General features: G+C 35.7%; 1 protein-coding gene across 8 annotated transcripts in view; it reads left to right on the top strand.

The window, feature by feature from the left end:
• The window catches only part of HERC1 (HECT and RLD domain containing E3 ubiquitin protein ligase family member 1), a 107073-nt gene that overhangs the window by 17038 nt on the left and 69782 nt on the right, over positions 1-20253 (top strand). For all 8 annotated transcript variants that reach the window (XM_075713745.1, XM_075713743.1, XM_075713744.1 and 5 more), the window contains exons 2-17: positions 2387-3342; positions 4609-4704; positions 5019-5213; positions 6848-7159; positions 7847-7943; positions 8943-9086; positions 11090-11217; positions 12086-12230; positions 12325-12496; positions 13643-13777; positions 15477-15642; positions 16205-16330; positions 17600-17821; positions 19047-19199; positions 19383-19515; positions 20008-20199. In XM_075713745.1, coding sequence (XP_075569860.1) covers positions 2413-3342; positions 4609-4704; positions 5019-5213; positions 6848-7159; positions 7847-7943; positions 8943-9086; positions 11090-11217; positions 12086-12230; positions 12325-12496; positions 13643-13777; positions 15477-15642; positions 16205-16330; positions 17600-17821; positions 19047-19199; positions 19383-19515; positions 20008-20199 — 3346 coding nt within the window. In that variant the 5' untranslated portion in view covers positions 2387-2412. The remainder of the gene's footprint in view (positions 1-2386; positions 3343-4608; positions 4705-5018; positions 5214-6847; positions 7160-7846; positions 7944-8942; positions 9087-11089; positions 11218-12085; positions 12231-12324; positions 12497-13642; positions 13778-15476; positions 15643-16204; positions 16331-17599; positions 17822-19046; positions 19200-19382; positions 19516-20007; positions 20200-20253) is intronic.

Raw genomic sequence — 20253 nt, 5'->3', positions numbered from 1 at the left:
CCAGTTGGCTAATCCAATTGGTTAGCATTTTATAAAATTGTGTAAAAATTCTTCCCTTACCTAACGTTCCCTAACCATTCTGGAAATGCTTGTTAATGCTACTCAGGATTGTATTTGCTTTTGTGATGACTGATGATCCTTCTGTGATTCATTAGATTCTTCTACTTTTGAATCTCCAAATAATAGATTCTCTACTTATGAGAGAACTTTTTATTTCATAATTGTATATGCTTGCATGTTTTACTATTAAATTTCAAGCTATTAATCTTACTAGTTCTCACCTACATATGGTTCTTCCCATGTGATATACTCATCTACAGTGATAGAGGTGCCTCTGCGCTTTGTGTTGTCATTGTTTTACCAACTTGTTAATCAAAATATTACATTGTTGGTTTCAAGATAGAGAAGATCTCTCAAAACTTAACTAAAAACTAACATGACATTTTCCCTGTTTTACCTCCAAATTTTGTCTTCCTAACATACAGTTCTTCTGTAAACTTATACCACCTTAATTTTTGGGAGTACTTTATTACAGCATGATTTGCCTAAATAATACTGTATGCTTTTGAATATACAAGATGCCCTTCTGATGAATTTTTTTTTTTTTTTAAACGGCTTACACTTTCATTTTGAGTAGTACTGTTAAGAGATTTGTGGTGACTGAGCATTGGGGAACTAAAAGGCCATATGCACATTTACCATGCTGTCTGTGCCATACACCTATGGTGTGTTGTCCCAAAAAAAGGACTATGTAGAGAAATAATTGCTTTTCCAACACTATATTCTCCCTTCTGAAAGTCATCAAAGAGGACTTGTTGCCATGTTCAGTTTGAAAGTTGATACACTCAGATGAAATTTCAAAAAGTTCTGATATCCTGTAATTTAAGTGTAACTTTTTCATCTGTTGAATTATTTTAAATTTTTTAATTTTAAAACAGTGAACAAAAAATACAATCCTGTCTAATTGTAAACCTTGAAACTACTTTTTACTTAAGCCAATTATAAGTGGTTTAATATCAAAGCATTCAGGTTTCACACATGGATTTTGTAACTGAGGTTTTAGGCCACGTGTAGAACTTGGACCCTACTGTGTCTCTCAAGCGAATAGCAAGAGAAAAAGGGATCTTTCCATTCAGCTAAGTAAGTTGACTTCAGTTCAGGCAGTGCAAAAGTCAGAAAAGATATATTGCAGGGGCTAGTGCTAGCCAAAAAAAAGCTTTGTGGTATGTGGCAAGGAATCCCACTTTAACCATAGGATTCCCAGGAATTCTGTAGCAATTTCATCACAATGTTTCATTGAGTTTGAATCCATGTAAAAGTGTCGTGATTCATAATACATTGTGTTTTTTCCTAAAATTGTCAGAAAAAAAAGATCTCTCAAATTAATTGACGTCTTTGATTTGAAACAATGTGGTAAGCTGTCACATTGGTTTGGCAACCAATTTGAACTTCCTTGGTAAAGCAGTGTTGTTGCATTATTAAGTTCTCTCTTTATCTCCATACCGTTACTGATCCCCTCCTTAAAAGTCTGTCCTAAAAGATTTGAATACTTTCAAACTCATACATTATACAATACATTAATATAATGTATTACATAGTTTTTGATGCTGTAAATTTACTTGGAATAGTTGTAATGTGTATTTGGCTCTGAAGAGCCTGTTCACTGAATGACTAGATTTTACATAATGTGCCACTCTAGTAGTCAAGCCACCTGTCCTGGTTTCTGTTTAACATTCTGACATGGATTTTAAGGAGATCTCTAGCTTGCTTTAGAAAGGCGAAAGAGTGGCTTGTGACAGCAGGACTTAAAAGTGTGTTTGACAGGTTGAGCCCATAGTTAATGGCCTGAATTAGTAGTCTCATTTATTGTAAAGTGAAGGTTTATACTGGTACTCCATTCCCTAGTACACAGTTGTGTATGATGTACATTTTTTGAAGTCTTTGTCCTCAGTTTTGCTGTCTGTAAAGAGAATATTTTTTTTCTAGAGAATATTAAAAGTGTATTTTCATTGAAACATAGCAGAATTAAATCTGTGTTGTGTGAATTTTTGTGCATATGGATTTAGAAAATGCAGACATACTAAAATTCTTATGTCATGTTAAGGAAGTTGCACGTATGCATGTACTTATTTGTTTAAGATGAAGATAAAAATTAGGCTGCAAAAAGTGGTTTTTTTAACACTACTTCTAAATGATTCTGTTAGTATTTGATCTAAATTCCAGGTTGCAGCACATATATGGGTAAAATGGTGGAACTTTGATAGTTCTTGGTGATTAATCTTTTGCTACTTGCTTTCATAAAGGATTATTAGGATTTGTCCTACTGTGAGTAATAAGTTCTGTAGATAATATTGCATCCCTATTTACAGGTTTTTTTCATCTTCAGGACTAATGGCAAAGGAGTAAACCAACATGGCAGCTATGGTTCCACCTGTGAAGCTGAAATGGCTTGAACATCTAAACAGCTCCTGGATCACAGAAGACAGTGAATCTATTGCAACAAGGGAGGGAGTTTCTATCTTGTATGCTAAGTTAGTCAGCAATAAAGAAGTAGTGCCATTGCCCCAGCAAGTTCTGTGCCTCAAAGGACCTCAGTTACCAGACTTTGAGCGGGAATCTCTATCTAGTGATGAACAGGACCACTACTTGGATGCCCTTCTTAGCAGCCAGCTGGCACTGGCGAAGATGGTATGCTCAGACTCGCCATTTGCTGGAGCACTTCGAAAACGTCTCCTTGTGTTACAGCGTGTCTTCTATGCACTTTCTAATAAATATCACGATAAGGGTAAGGTGAAACAACAGCAGCATTCACCAGAAAGCAGTTCTGGATCAACAGATGTGCATTCTGTCAGTGAACGTCCCAGGTCAAGTACAGATGCACTCATAGAAATGGGGGTTCGGACTGGATTAAGCTTGTTATTTGCACTGCTAAGACAAAGTTGGATGATGCCTACGTCAGGACCTGGCCTCAGTCTTTGCAATGATGTTATCCATACTGCAATAGAAGTAGTGAGCTCTTTACCACCTTTATCTTTAGCAAATGAAAGCAAGATTCCACCAATGGGGTTGGACTGTTTATCACAAGTAACAACATTTCTTAAAGGAGTAACAATTCCAAACTCTGGGGCAGACACCTTAGGTCGTAGATTAGCTTCTGAATTGCTTCTTGGTTTGGCTGCCCAACGAGGTTCCTTGCGATATCTTCTTGAATGGATAGAAATGGCTTTAGGTGCTTCAGCTGTAGTAAACACCATGGAGAAAACCAAGTTGCTGCAAAGTCCAGAAGGGATGATCAGCTTTGATTGCTTTATGAGTATATTAACACAGATGCGACGATCTTTGGTAGGTATACCAGCTTTGATTTTTATATATTGCAAATGTAGTTGCATTCTTAACTTTTAAATAGTTTCTCAACACTGAATGCCAATTTGCTGAAGAGTTTGCTTAATATATTAAAAAGGGTTTTTTCTTGTGAAATATTTTTTTCAGTATTTCCTTGGTTACCCACCGTCTCTTTCTCTTCCTCCCTGCCCACCCATTTCCTCATAGGTAAAGGAGATGAAACAGCAAAGCAGTCCCTGTGTTGTCACTTTTGGTGTTACACTCCAACTTCAGGCAAAATGTTCTTGATCCACTTGCACTTTACATTTAAAAGTTAGAAAGTATGGAACTGTTTTTAAGGCCTGCTTTGCTGAATTTGCTTAGAATTCAAAGTTTTGCAGTATGCCTTGTTCCTGTTCAAAGTTATTTATATTGGACATTCCTGCACTCCAATTAACCTGGACCTCTGCTTAGATATCTTTGGAGAATCAATAAGATTTGAGACTTTTAGTGTTTTTGCTACTGCTCAGTAATTAATGCAATAAGAAAATGAGCTAAATTGTTTAGAAGTATGGTACACTGCTTTGTATGTTGAGTGCTTACTTCTGGTCCTAGATGAATATTCTTTTTAAAGCTATGAAATTATTGCACAGTATGCAATCTGAAGCTGTGGCAAGCTTCTGCCTCATATGCTCAGGCTGAAACAGGGAAGGACTTTTTCCCTGAAGTGGTCATTCTTTTTTCTCTTCTCAGGCTTGTAATGCTTGTGAGTAAACATAAATCTTAAGAACTAAAAGATTTAAAAAATGGGGAACATGAGAAGAGCATGGCAGTGGCAGGATCTGAACTGGATTAAATGTCCTGATGGGCAACTTTATTTGTTGTTGGTTTTGGACTAGATACAAAATTAGACACCAAAATGTGGAAGACATGTAAACACAAAAGTAATGATTAGTCATTTTTAAATTAAATAATGATCACTTTAAACTAAACACAAGTGACATGCATTTCAGAACAAAACAGTATTAGGAGAAATTAACTCTAAACCCAGATATTTTCACAAAAATGAATGAATAAGTAAGAATATTTAATTAGCACTTGTCACATTTTTATCATCCTGAGATGTATGCAGATATCACAGCTTGGGGGGGAAGGTAGTTTACTTATGCTTATAGAAAGAGCTTTTCATTTTGCTTAACTGTAAGAACAAATCCCTAATGTATTTTGTACGGGTGCACTGTTGCTGTATGGAAGTATTTTTCTCATAATAACATTTAAAAATTGTAGGGATCATCCGCTGATCGAAGTCAATGGAGAGAGCCAACTAGAACGTCTGATGGCTTATGTTCTCTTTACGAGGCAGCTCTGTGTTTATTTGAAGAGGTATGTCTTGAAACGAACCTTGACTTTAAGGTAATTGTATTTTACTTCCCCCTCATGCATCTTATTGGTGTGTGCACGTGCGTATGGTCCAATCTCTACTGAGTTATTCTGGAGTAGAAGAGGAAGGGGAAAAACGGTGAAAAACTAAGATGTAGTGAAACAAAGTAATTTAGGCAAGCTAATGATACAGTGATGGATGATTTGTGTTTTAGGCAGAGAATCATATTGAGGGGAAATGGAAGTTGCATTAAATGTTGTGACTATGTGGAAATAAATGAAAATGTTACTGCATAATAAATCTCTCATTTTAATAGGTTTGTCGAATGGCATCAGACTACTCAAGAACGTGCGCCAGCCCTGACAGCATTCAAACGGGTGATGCTCCCATTGTTTCTGAGACCTGTGAAGTGTATGTTTGGGGTAGCAACAGCAGTCATCAACTGGTAGAAGGAACTCAAGAGAAAATACTTCAACCCAAGCTTGCTCCAAGTTTTTCTGATGCACAGACAGTGAGTGACATTTGTAGTGGTACATTATGTAACATTTAAGAGCTTCATAGTTATAGTATGAAATTAGAAAATAGTACTTTATTTCTGAGTGTCAGTTGTAATGAAGGCATGATGCTCAGAACTAATCACACAAGTTACTTTACTGAAAGTATCTCACTACTTCTATTGATGCCTGGAAAAAAAGTTCTGTTTCTTTTTTAATGACACACACAGATCAATATCCATGTAACAAGAACAATTGAATTACCTAACTTGCTATGAAATGCATTTGCAGAGACGAATTTGCTTGCCTGTAGTTATGGGTTTTTTATTGTTGTTTAAAAGGTATCTTAACTACTCAATCTTCTTTCCCATTGGTGGTTTTCACACTAAGGTTCCCTAGTTTAAAAGTCCAAACTGGGCTAACTGCTGGCATGGTAACCTTAATTAGCTTTCTGAAAATCAATGTACAGTATGCTCTTGCTGCTCTCAGTCACAGATTCTGCAGTTGCAACTGAGCACTTCTGTTGATGCATGACACAGAATAGAATAGTTTGCTTTTCTGTTACTGTATTGGCTTTGCAGTGTTGACTTAAGTAAAAGCATTTTTTTGGTCACTAGCCAATTTAGGTACATTTTCTGAAATTGTTTCTATTGATGTCACTGATACATTTTATATGCCAGTGGACTGCAGGACCAGGCATCATAAAGCAAGTTTTTGCATTCAAAAAACTCTGTTTAAACAAAACACTAATACATGAGTGGAATGAATGATCTGAATGAATGAGTTACTCATTAAATAGTGCTGTATACACCAGTACAACATATTTATGTGATTTCCCACGGGGTTAAAGAATTCTTTCTTCAACCTTCATTGACGGTCTTTGTAGGATTTGTCTATATGAAGAAGTTAATTTACAGTAAACAGGGCTGTCACCATGCAGTCCACTACCTGCTTTGTGCTGTTTTATGATGTGGACATGCAGTGCCTTTATGCTTCAGAGTTGAACCTGCTTTGCACTTATGGTGTGTTAAGATTCCTATAGGAAATTATTGCAGGGTTAGTTTGTTTGCTATTAGGTCATTCTTCAGCTGCGTGCTGACTTTTCAATAGAGACAAGTTCTTACTTTCTTAAAAATTTTTGGTCTTATTTCTTTGGTGTTTATGTAATTCAAATGCATAGTCTCAAGTGGTAGTGGATTTTTAGCGTTTGGCATATTTCTCTAATGTTGCCACTTGGTACTGGTTAAAATTAAGCAAAACCTACAGTGTGCTTTATCAAGCTGTTACTTTGTCTTTTTAATCTTCAGAAATTAAGATACCTTCAAAGACTGTCCATTTCTATCCATGAGTCTTGGAGATCTGAAGGCAGCCTGAGTTCTGTAGTCTGTAGAAGAGATGCAAATAAATAAAATAGCTTAATCACTATTTAAATCCTTTACCTCAAGAAAATAGATTTACTTGTAAAATATTTTATAAGAATTTGAATTTTACTGCTGAAGTCCAAATCCTCCTTAAGTTTTACATTGTTATATGGAAAGATTATGTAAAGAAACCTGACATTATGTTTAAAAATACAGACTTCTAGACCTATATGTGACTTTTACATTTATCTGATCTTTCTTTTTTACTATTTTAACCTTTTTGTTTATAGATTGAAGCTGGACAATATTGTACTTTTGTTATTTCTACGGATGGTTCTGTTAGAGCCTGTGGTAAAGGCAGCTATGGGAGACTAGGACTGGGTGACTCCAATAATCAGTCCACGTTGAAAAAATTGACTTTTGAGCCTCATAGGTCTATTAAAAAAGTGTCATCTTCAAAAGGATCTGATGGTCACACTTTAGCATTTACAACAGAAGGGGAAGTCTTCAGCTGGGGTGACGGTGACTATGGAAAACTGGGACATGGAAATAGTTCAACTCAGAAATATCCCAAACTTATTCAGGGTCCTCTGCAAGGAAAGGTATGTTTTGTATAGTAGAACACCTATTTTTATTCTATTCACTTGTGAGATTGTGGAAAATTTGAAATATATAAAATCTTAAGCAAAAGTTTGTTTTATCTAAACCTCGCTTTGAAGCTGTGTCTGCTTTCAGCAAAGCACTAAAACTTATGGTTGCCTTTAGGCATGTGATTTGGACGATGGCATTGTCAGTAAAACTTCTCATAGTCTTAAGTGTAAAACTTGCTTGTGTGCTTTTGCTGAACTGTGGTGATGTTCCAGGATATGATTGCTTCTGTTACCTGTAACATTAGGACTTTTCGTATATAACTTTTTAGTGGCTTCATTTGAAAAGTGGCTTTGTATTGTCCCACAAGGCCTTCTTTTCCCTATCTGTCTGTGGTTTGGACAGTGTTTTAAACATCCACTGACGCTTCTTTTTGCTGCTGTAAGACTAGGATATCGTTATGTTAAATTTGCTTAATAAATAAATCATGACCAGTTTTATATATAAACGTGTCTCTGTGTACTGATTTCTACTTACCAAATACTAAATAGTAAAGATTGCAAAGATTAATTATCTGTGTACTTGGTCCACATGAGTGAACAAGTTGATTGTATGTAGACTGCTTCTGAAACTTGACTTTCGTAGGCTTTCAAACTTCCTATTCAATTTGTATAAAAGCTTTATTTTTGCATGTAACGTAGGTTGTTGTATGTGTATCAGCTGGATACAGACACAGTGCTGCTGTTACAGAAGATGGAGAGCTGTATACATGGGGAGAAGGAGACTTCGGAAGATTAGGTAATTTTGAAATTTTGTGAGATGCTTTTGGAAGAACTCCTGTGTTGGTAATGATACTATACATGTATATGCCTTGTTCTCTTATTTTCCCCTCTAAATACACATACACGTGCACACAGGTGTATGTATATAGGTGACTGTATTGAAACTAGTGCAGAGGCTCTTAAAAGATTTTAATGCAGTTAATTTTACAAAGATTCTATTTTTTAAAATTTTTCTTTTCAGGAAAAGTTGCCTTTATTAATTCATAAGACTATAGGATTGCCACTGCCACTTAACTGTAAACAGTTGACATTTTAATTAAACTGGAATTCTAGAGAAACATGATCTAGTGATGGTAGGATGGTTCTTTGAACAGTCACGAATAACTGGCTAATAATATCAAGGGTCTGATTCTAATGCGATACTAATAAGGATACTTGAAATTAAGTTTCAGAATGGCTTAACGTCATTTTACCTTAATACATCTAAAAAGTTAAATTTAAATGAAACGAAAACCACAGTATTTCTGTTTGCTAGAAGTTTCCTTAGAATTGTGACTGTCTAAAACTACCTACTTTGCTGGTTTTGTCTGTGCAGCATGTATGCTTGTACTGACAGTACTAAGAGTGTGTCCTTATTTTAGCTTCCTCATACTGTTCAGGCTACCTGCTGCCCAGTATTAGATAGTGTAGCTACCTAATCAACCAGTATTAAAGGCAGTTGTGCTAGTAATTCTTTTTATTTCTTTTAAACTAGGTAGAAGATAGTCCTATGATTTAATGGCAGTAAGGTATGAACAAGTGTTCTGGAGTATGTCTTATAAAAATGAAATGATTGTTAACCTTACTACAGATATCTTTCCAAGCTTTACTACAGATCTTTCCAAAAAGTGGGCAGAAATTATAATTTGTGATAAATACAATATATATGGTTTTCTCAAAGTCTTACTGAAACTACAAACCATAAATAGAACTTAAATCTTCACAAAAAGAAAATATATTTTTCCTTTTTCCTTAGGTCATGGGGACAGCAACAGCCGCAACATTCCAACTTTAGTGAAAGATATTAGCAATGTAGGAGAGGTTTCCTGTGGCAGTTCACACACAATAGCTCTGTCCAAAGATGGGAGAACAGTATGGTCATTTGGAGGAGGAGATAATGGTAGGTAAAACTAACATTTTGGTAGTAATTTTCATCTTATTCCACCTACCTGATAGCCTCAGTACTCCTTGCAGTTTGGTTTTGGGTTTTTTTTTTTTTTTTTTCGGTCATTTGCAAGTTCTTCAAGAAAAGGATTTTAGTAACATATAAATACAATATTTGAAGTTTAGCTGCAAGATTGTAGACTTTAAAAATGGATTATCAGAAGGAAGAGAGGCTTCACAGAGCAGAAAGCACAATGAATGCATAAACAATTCTGGGAAAAATGCTTTGCTGATAACTTTCAAATAAACTCACTTACTTGATATGGCAATAACTGTATTCATGTACTAGAAACTGTTGCATTTAAACTGCCTCTTGAGGAAACATCTCCCATCTCAAAACCAAAGGGCTTCTAAGCTTCTGTTGTGGTTTAGCCCCAGCCAGCAACTAAGCACCATGCAGCCGCTCGCTCACTCCCCCTACCCCAATGGGATGGGGGAGAGAATCGGAGGAGTAAGAGTGAGAAGCACTCCTGGGTTGAGATAAGAACAGTTTAATAACTGAAATAAAGTAAAATAGTAATGATAATAATAACAATATACAAAGCATGTGATGCACAATGCAATTGCTCACCACCCGCCGACTGATAACCAGCCAGTTCCCAAGCAGCGATCGCTGCTCCCCGGCCAACCCCGCCCCAGTTTCTATACTGAGCATGATGTCATATGGTATGGAATAGCCCTTTGGTCAGTTTGGATCAACTATTCTGGCTGTGCCCCCTCCCAGTTTCTTGTGTACCTGGCAGAGCATGGGAAGCTGAAAAGTCCTTGACTAGCATAAGCAGTACTTAGCAACAACTAAACCATCAGTGTGTTATCAACATTCTTCTCCTACTAAATCCAAAACACAGCACTATGCCTGCTACTAGGAAGAAAATTACCTCTATCCCAGCCAAAACCAGGACAGCTTCATTGCCAGTAGATGCTTTGTCAGAATAATTCATTTTCCACTGTTACTGTATTTAGCTAAATTTGGTTATGCTGCTAGATAAAAATTAAAACTGATTAAAATTGCTGTGTTATTCTTTCCTAGCCTAGTGTGAGAAGAGAGGAAAATGCAGACTATAGAAATCTCATAATCAAATTGGTGGTTAATAGAACTGCGTAGGAATTTGAATTTCGTTCGAAAGCTAGCTCCAACATGTGCATATAACATTGTTCCCACTCCTCTGTTTCCCTCTTTCTGTAGTTTCAGTTGAAAAATCAGTTTTTAACAGGACAGGCATATTAACCATCACAAAGTATTGGAGTTTGCTTTTCTGTTTCAGTAAATTACAAACAATTTGGCTTTTGGATATTGATAATGTGGTACAAAATATTGTTGTAGGAAAGGTAAAACAACATGAATCAAAGCATAACCTTTGTAGAAAATATCACTCTTTGTAATATGTTTCACATTTGATTTTGTGTTTTCTCCTTCCTTTTGAGGAATGTTTTTCTGTCAACAGTGACGTGGTCTAGTGACAGTCCTTGTTTTTGAGGTCATTGATTGAAAATGGTGAAGTTGTGGAGATGAATAGCTGTTTTCAAGAGAAACTTAAAGGAGGAGTATATTGATGTTTACACAAATGCACACAGCTGTTAAAAAAACGGAGAAAAGTTGGGGTTTTTTCAAGTCACTTTTTATAAAGTAGGAAAGAGAAACTTTTAAATCTTTTTTGTCAATATAAAAAGGTTTAGTGCTTTGGAAGGCTTTCGTAATTAAACATCAGGCAATGAATAGTGTAGATATATGGAATTAATATTTCCGTTTTTAAATACATTATAATAAATATATACTTCCTGAAGTCTGTAATTACTGCAATTGAAGAGAATAGGTTTTATGAAAATTGTAATATGTTTTAATTTTAAAAACATACTCTGACATTTTTGGAAATCCAAAAAGATTTCTTCTTGGGTACTTCTCATTGTCATAGTTTATGTATTGAAAATACCTTCCACTTGCGTTTCCTCCTTTTGTAGGCAAACTTGGTCATGGTGATACAAATAGAGTATATAAACCTAAAGTTATAGAAGCCTTGCAAGGAATGTTTATTCGAAAAGTTTGTGCTGGGAGCCAGTCTTCACTTGCCTTGACATCAACAGGGCAGGTAAGCAAAAACAAGCTTTCACTCACATGATGAAGGTTGGTGAAGATGATGTGGGTTCATTAATTCAGCATTTATTATTTTGACTGTTGAGAAAATACTCAACTAGTACTTAAATATCAGTAAAGTTCTGGATTAGAAATTGACTAAAATACAGAGATCCTAATGTGCTAGAGTAGTTGTGGAGAGTCATGTAACAGTACACTTTTCAAGAGTCTTGCTTAGCCACAGAAAATGAATTATTTCTAGGTTAATAAACGTAACCAGTGCAAAACCAAATTGGATTCAGGAAGCAAAGTGGATTCTGGAAGCAAAAAACAGTGAAATGCTTGTAATTTTTAATGCATTAACCAACTCAAGTGGTTAAGTAATTTAACAGTTTTTTAAAATGTATGTGTATTTTAGAATATAGGTGTTAAATGAAAGTTTTATTTCTAATCTGAAAAATCTCAGGATAGCTTGGAGATAAATATTTAGGTGGTAAATGAGGGCTCTTACTGGCATGATGTATATACTTGTAATACAATAAGCATTTCTACACAGGTAACCTAACTGCCACCCTCACCCCACTGTGATTCAAAGGCAATGGGTTTTTAAAGCATGGATTAGGAGTGTTGAAGTTTACTGTAGCAGTTTCTTTTCTTGCAACAGCCTTCCCATTGATGTGCTCTGTGGCCAGTGATCTGAGTGGTTGGGGGGAAGAAGTATAGATGATGTAAAATGTACGTTTAGAGTCATGGAGGTACTGTGCATGTTTTGTTGAAAGCATAATTGCAATTATTGTACAAATTGTTATCTGGTATTTTGTTTGTTTGTGGTCACCAGTAATACTCATTTGACATGCTGATGTTTTGTGGTTTGTTTGCTCTAGGTTTATGCATGGGGCTGTGGTGCGTGCCTTGGCTGTGGCTCTTCAGAGGCAACTGCTCTCAGACCCAAGCTTATTGAAGAACTGGCTGCTACAAGAATAGTTGATATTTCAATTGGTGACAGTCACTGTTTGGCACTTTCCCATGGTAAAAAGAATAAGGTGTAAAAATACATGATCCTCCTCTTGATCAAAAGCAATTGTATCTCACATTTTGTTTTCTACTTTGTTTATGTTTATAGATAACGAAGTTTATGCTTGGGGTAACAATTCAATGGGACAGTGTGGTCAGGGAAACTCCACTGGTCCCATTACTAAACCGAAGAAAGTAAGTGGTTTAGATGGAGTTGCAATTCAACAAATTTCAGCAGGAACGTCTCATAGCCTTGCCTGGACAGCTCTTCCAAGGGACAGGTAACAATGACGTTGGGGGACAGGTATAAATTTTTTTTATACAAGTCCAATTTGGCATACATTAACTCTTCCCTGAAGGTGTTAACCACATCATGCGTTTCAAGTATTCTGCTTGTAATGTTTTGGACTGGAGAGTCTTTTCTTGGCTCTTCCTCTCTCTCCTTTTCTTTGTCTTCCTCTCTTTCCTTCTCCTCTCTTCTTCTTTTTAAACTGGTAAAGATTACAAGTGAAAATATAGCAGCACCAAGGATCTGGATATTAGTTCTTTGTATATGAAAATTTCTTAACTGCTGTTGAATTGCCTCTGTTTACCAAAAATGACAAGTTAGGCAGTGGGAGGAGAAACAGTTCAGTATTTTTTATTTTGTGCTTCTGACAGGACTTTTTTATGGCTTGGGCAGTTTCCTTTAGTGTAACAAGAAGTAAACTAAGCACAAGACTTTGGGAAATGGGGAAGTTTAGACAAATTACTGACGTGGATTTAAACATCTTAAATTTCTGGATGGTTACATGTTAACCTAAACTAAAAACAGGTACCTAAATAAATAGTTTGGTTATTAATATACAATAACTGAAATAATGCTTTGTTGCACCAAAGACATGAGCAAGTGATTGAAGTGAACCAGTAAACTTCAAATTTGTGTATGGACTAACACAAAGGAATAGCAAAACTTAATATTTGGAAGATAATTCAGGAAGAATTTCAAACGCCCTGTTGCAAAGGGAACTACTGTAGAAAAATCAATTAAGAAAATAGACTTAAATAGTACTAAGTGGTACTATTCCTTTTGAATTCTCCCTACATTGTACCAAAGTCTCTTTATAATCTGGCGTTTGTACGAAAACCAGCTTTGTGAGTACTGGTCAGCTTTTACACAAATCAGATTAAATACGTATGACTTTATATTTATGGCATTTTAGGTATTTTTGTTCATAAATGAAGAGTGTTTGATTTGTAAAGACGTTTACAGAAAAGAGCAGAAAATACCTTCAAGGTTCAGGAAGTTATTCTGCTTCAATCGTATTAGTTTGTTGTAAGAAAAAAATTGGTTCGGTCAAGCATGTACTCAACCTACTTAAACAATTAATTTATTAAAGCAGTTGGAATATTTTCAGTAGTTAACGTATTTTGATGTTTGATTCCAGGCAAGTTGTGGCATGGCACAGACCCTATTGCGTAGACCTTGAAGAAAGTACCTTTTCTCATCTTCGTTGTTTTCTTGAGCACTACTGTGACAAAATTAACAGTGAAATTCCCCCTCTTCCTTTTCCTTCATCAAGGTATATACAGCATATGCATGTCATAGATCTTTATAATTTTTTTTCTTTATAGCAGTGGTGCATGGCTTAGTCCTGGTTAGTCCTTTCTTTAACAAGCGTAAGTCTGGTTTATTTGCTCTTTCAGGTGCCATTTGTTTGTATAACACAAGAGCTTTTCAGTGCCTCAAATGTAGCAGGATCTTTTGTCTGGAATGTATTTTAATTATGCACTGAATTAAATATTTGCTTTCAGAGTTACCCTTTAAAACACATTTTTCTACATAGTTGAAATACATTTACTATTTCTGTACGTTATTTCTGCTTTGCAAGTTCTTCCTGTAACCAGTTTGAGTGAATGCTTACTGACTTTAATCTAATGATAAGCTCAGGCAAAAAAACCCTCTTCAAGTGATAATCCATCAATCCCTACATTCAGTTATTGACTAACACGTGTATGATGCTTAGACCAGGAGATGTATAGTTGCCATTGCGTTTTGAGTTCGGATCAATGCTCTGATAAAACCCTGTTTCTGTCTAAGGAATTAGGATACTTTTAGCATGTCAACGTCTCTGACCTCTGGAGAGATAGGAATCATTCAGAATACATGAAAGACTTTTTTAAAGGTCATGTATGACTGTTCAGGTTACATCAAGTAGCATAACTGTTTTCCATCTGAATGAACACTGTAATAGAGAAAGGCAGTTCAATTTTCTCAGGAACTGATTTGTCTATGAAATTTTGTAATGAGGTGTAGTATTACAGTTACAACAGTTTGCTTCTGATACAGACAGAGGCTAGAAGTGGACAATTTGGGATACTTTGTGATCAGTTGCATGTGGGTTGTTTTATTTATTTATTAAGATATCCATTAGTTTTGAAAACACAAGCTGCTTTTCACAAATGTGAAATTCATAGACATGAAATGTCACTTAGGTTTGAAATATATATGCAAGAAGCACTTTCCTTGCTTTGGATTTGGGGAGCCTTTATGCATTTCCACAAATTTGTCTTTCCTGGAAGGTGCTCCAGAAAATGAAATGCAACAAAATGAAGCCTATCTTGATAGTGCCATGTTGACTTAAACAGCCTCTTGACAAATCATCAGTAATTGTTATTACAGATTGCAGATTTGAGCCTTTTCGCCAAAGGAGATGCTTTAAATGTATTGCTATAAAATATGAAAGCATGAATGTTTCCTCACTGACATTTGCAAAAAACACTATAAATATCAAAGATCCTTATGAACCTTTTTTCCTTGTTAGAAAGTTTTTCAAAAGTTTTCTCTTTTAAGAAGGCTAGAAATGAATATCCTGACTTCTGATTTTTAATCTGATTGTTGTACTCCTAAATCTTCTGGGAGAAGACAGCATTTATTACTTCTTAAAAGGTTTATTTTTTCCTCTATGTGAGGAATATATTTGTCTGTCTGTGTATTTGGGGATGATTTTGCCTCCTAATTCATGGGACTACTTTTCTAAAACTGAATGTCTCTTGGAACTATTGTTCACAAAGACACTTTTCTCTATCCTGGTTTTGGTTTTTGTTCTTTTAAGCAGATGGCAGTAGGTTTTCAGGAGTTTCTTTAAAGTCCCAGTTGTAATTTACTTATCTTTCTGGTATCCAAAATCAAATGAGAGTTAAAATCTTTGTGCACAAGTAAGTGAAAGGGGTTAAGGCTAATTATCGGAGAGATTAACAGGGATGTATATCTTTTTACAGGGAACATCACAATTTTCTTAAATTGTGTTTGAAGCTGCTTTCTAATCATCTTGCACTTGCACTGGCTGGAGGTGTAGCTACTAGCATTCTTGGCCGGCAAGCTGGTCCTCTTCGAAATTTATTGTTTAGACTGATGGATTCTTCTGTGCCTGATGAAATTCAGGAAGTAAGTAATGCTTCTCTGTTTACATGTGAAAATTCTACTACTCTCCTTTCTTTCTTTCTTTGACTGTGTAATTAGAGATTTCTCTGACTTTCTGAACTTGGCACTCTGATGAACATGATTCTGACTTACCAGTTATACTCATTAAAGTTAAAATATTTAATCACCATCACTGTTTTATGATCTGAAAGCAAAGGAGAATGTTTGCATGGGAATTTCAAAAAGCTGCTTTTATTTTGTAATATTTTAATTACTATTGCTTGTAACAATGAGCCTGAAACGTTAATGTTGCGGACTGAGTACCTAACTTGAGTAACTTCTCCTAAGATGGCACTCTTACAGGAAACAGCAACTTGGAAAGAAATTTTTGTTGTTTTGACAATATGTTGGTCTCATTTCACTCCTTCAGCATACTGCATATCTTTGTATCGCAGAATAAAAGATTAATGTGCTATTGTGTGATAGAATTCTGATGTTAAATGAAATTAAGTAGATGTTTTGGATATATATCGTGTGCTTCCCCCTGCCCCACTGAAAAAGTATTTTCTGCTACTCTTAATTTTAGGTTGTAATTGAGACTCTGTCAGTAGGAGCAACTATGCTACTTCCTCCATTGAGAGAGAGAATGGAATTGCTACATTCTCTTCTACCGCAAGGTCCTGATAGATGGGAAAGCTTATCAAAAGGACAGGTAAGGTCAAATAAAAATATGCTGTGCTTTGAAAGCAGTTGTGTGGTTTTTAGTGTTTGGGGTTTTGGGTTTGATGGTTTGGTGGGGTTTTTGGGGGGGGTTTTTTGCTAGAACATTTTGAACAGTGAGGTGAGCCTCATTTGCAGAGTGTAAGCCCATTATTGGTGAGATGCAGTGCAAAGCCCAACTTAAAATCTATAGCCTGGCTAAATCATAATCTAGTGAGGTAGGGAGCACTACATATTTTTCTCAAGTGAACCGTCCCTACAAAAAGGTTAGGAATTGCTGTGTTAGAGTATCTAGACAAGTTTAAAGGTTAGATATTTCTGAATACTAGCCTGATTTAACAAGTCTTAGTAACAGAAAGTTGACTATTTTCTGGGAAGAATACTTGTATAATGCTTTTCCTACATGGATTTCACCCTACTTTGCAAAGATGACTGGGATGTTCCTTTTTTTCTTTTTCTTTCTTGAATGTAAAGAACAGTAATTAACGCAGGTTAGGAGACTTGCCCAGTATCCTACAAGTGGAAGGAAAGAAATCCAAGGAACATCTGTTCCTGTCCTTGAGGGCAGTAGAAACTGAAGCTTCAGCAGTAGTCTCAGGTTAAAAAATGAGGGAAACTATTACTCAGTTCTATACACATAGGATCCTGGTCAAATCGTTTATTTTATAAACTATGGAATAGATTGGTTTACACTGATACTGAAATTATGCAGAAGAATCTTCTGATTCTAATTTTCTAAAGATTTCTGAAGATTAGTACTGGTACAAAGTAAAATCCCAGACAATTACTAGGGTAGAGCAAGTTTAGGTTTTTTGGGAATCATAACCAGCAACAGTGGAGAACAATACTGAAACTGAAGGTCAGTACTCTGCATCTGCTACTTCCCTTGGTCTAATGTATGCTTGCCCTGCTTTTTATCCTTTTCCTTTTTCCTGTGTACAGATTAGAATAATTGCCCCCCCATAAATCAGATAACTAGAACAAAATGGAGAAAGCACTTGGTCCAATGTCTAATCTCTCTCTCTTAATCTCAGATTTTTACTAGGTATGGTCATACAATTTGGTTTATTTATCTGTTCTTCAGTACTACAAGTCTGCAGAAAAAACTGTTTGGATTTTTTGGTTAAGTCCTCCAGCTTATTTTCATGTCTCATTAGAATATTTTTATTGCGTAACTATGCCTGATGCTTTTTTCTTCTTAGCTTATTATTATATCTTCATTAACAAAGATTGTTTCTTGTGTCTAAAAATTTTTCTTTAGAGAATGCAATTGGATATTATTCTGACAAGCTTGCAGGATCACACCCATGTAGCTTCCCTGCTTGGCTATAGCTCACCATCTGATGCCACAGAAACTTCCTCATTATGTATCAGCTATGGAAATCTCTCTGATCAAACATATGCTGTCCAGAGCAGTCATCCGGATACTCATCTAGCTGAAATTTTAATGAAGACTCTTCTAAGAAATTTGGGATTTTATACAGTATGTATAGGCCTTGTATTATTTTTTTTTAATGGTAATGAATTTTGAATACTTAGAAGGGTTAAAAGTTTTTCCCCACTTTCAGAAAATGGTGCTCTTTTTGTTTATCTAAAATAGCGTTGCCATATGTATTTGTTCTGAAGTGGACTAAAATCAGTTAAAGCATCTCTAACATTACGGTTCTAATGTTGTTATAGTGGTATTTATTGTTTAACTTGGCTTATGTAAATGTAGGTGGTTTCATGTCAGACTAGAGTATTTTATTGCTCTTACTTTGGCTTCAAACTTTTTTGGAAGATAGAATGTAACACATCAAGTAACTAGATTGTATGGAACCATTATCAGTACAATCTCAGCCACCAGAGAAAGATAGGCAGACACCAGGAACCGGAATCTGTTTAATTAGCTTCGCCAGGGTAATTACCTTACAATAGTTCAGCAAGTACAGGTCAGCCATCTTAAGTGTGTCAAACAGATTGTTGTTCTTAGCTGTGTTAACAGTAGAGGCTGATGAAAAGTTTAGGGGAGCGTAAAAGCAAGTAACTGACTCTCTCACCTTTTTATTCAACTAGCTAGTTAAATGTAACAGTGAAAAAAAAGAATCAGAGACTTTTACTTCTCTGGAATAGTAACCCTATCTCCTGAGGGTGAGGGCTGGTATTTTTTTTTCTTTTCTCTAGACCTCCGCCAGCCATCTAGATCGAGATACCTACTTTGAATTTTCTACTTGGAACTAACTCAGTTTTTTCAATAGAATTCAGAATTAAGTCAAGCAGCCATCTACCTTCTGCTCCTTTTATTGCCATCCTAGATAATGCAAGGAAGGATTCTAATCTGAAACATTTTATGTATCAGCCTGCAATAAATTCTGAAGGGTTATTACTTATTTTAACATCGTGTGATTTGGTGGTCAGGGTAGGGAGTGAGTTCTTTCATCCAGTTATACTTGGTGAGTTGAATGAAAAATATTTCTGCATCTGAAAATACCCTTTTTGGAATAGAAATGTTCTCCTGACAGCTATCACAATCACTACTGTGATATTCCAAATGATTGTAGTTTCAAGCTTGGTTATCCCATGATCCACCTGACATTATCTGATTTCTTTGATAATCACAGGTGCACAAGGTAAAGGTTAAAAAGCTTATTTTTAAGGTGATATTAAAGTATTATAGCATTTGAAGACAGAGTTAATGGTTGGGTTTTTTCCCCTTTTTGTCTTTACAGGACCAAGCCTTTGGAGAACTGGAAAAAAACAGTGATAAATTTTTACTGGGTACATCAGCATCAGAAAACAGCCAACCTGCTCATCTTCATGAGCTTTTATGTTCACTGCAGAAACAGTTGCTGGCTTATTGCCACATCAACAGTGTTAGTGAGGTGTGTGTCCTTGTTTTTATCATTTAGGGGGGAAAAATTATTTCAATATGCATGAGCACCCGAATGTTGTAAGATTCCTGTTGAAAATCTTCTGAGTAGGTGAAAACTGAAGTGATTTAAATCATGAACCCCTTAAATACATTTGTAGAATTATTCTTGTTTGGTTTTTTTATTTCCTTCTAGAATTCCAGCAGTGTGGCACTGCTTCACAAACACCTTCAACTTTTATTGCCTCATGCTACAGATATCTACTCCCGTTCTGCAACACTGCTAAAGGAAAGCTCTTGGAATGGTAGCGTTGGGGAAAAGCTGAGAGGTAAATGTTTGTGGAAAAATTGGTAATGTTGGCACTGTAAGCTTAAGGCAGTTCTTGTTTGTTTAGATTTGAATAATCAAATAACTTGTTTTCCCTATATCTGCATAAAGTAGACATCCCCAGCCTCCCCAAAGGAGGATCAAGTGTCTACCCAAGGATAGTGTCTGGTTCATGCTTTTGGTACAACATTTTGCATACAGGAAAAATACAGAATAGAGAGGCTATTGTCTCTGTGCATTATTGTTTTCAGTTTTGTTAGTTCTAGGTTTCTCTTTTTAAAAGTACTTTTTTTTTGAGATTGCTGAAAAGCACGGAAGTAAAATATGGAATGGATTAATAATTATTAAACAATCCCCCCAATTCAACATGTACAGTAGAGACATTTTGAGACAGCTGAGATATTTTTATGCAATTCTGACTTGTTAAATTGTGCTTGGAATACAATTACATTCTGAATTATAATTATAGTTTGGGGTTTTTTTTCCTCTATAGATGTAATTTATGTATCGGCGGCTGGTAGTATGCTCTCACAGATTGTCAACTCATTATTGTTACTGCCAGTATCAGTAGCTCGGCCTTTGTTGAGTTACCTGCTAGATCTGTTGCCACCTTTAGATCGTCTTAACAGACTGTTACCTGCTGCAGCCCTTTTAGAAGATCAAGAATTACAGTGGCCGCTTCACGGTAAGTGTAATAAGTAACACACTTTTAATCTGAAAAAATAAAGAATGGCATCTC

Source organism: Pelecanus crispus, chromosome 7 (assembly GCF_030463565.1).
Source record: "Pelecanus crispus isolate bPelCri1 chromosome 7, bPelCri1.pri, whole genome shotgun sequence".
Lineage (NCBI taxonomy): Eukaryota > Metazoa > Chordata > Aves > Pelecaniformes > Pelecanidae > Pelecanus > Pelecanus crispus.
Note: the sequence above shows the minus strand (reverse complement) of the source record. Positions and strands in the feature narration are given on the sequence as shown.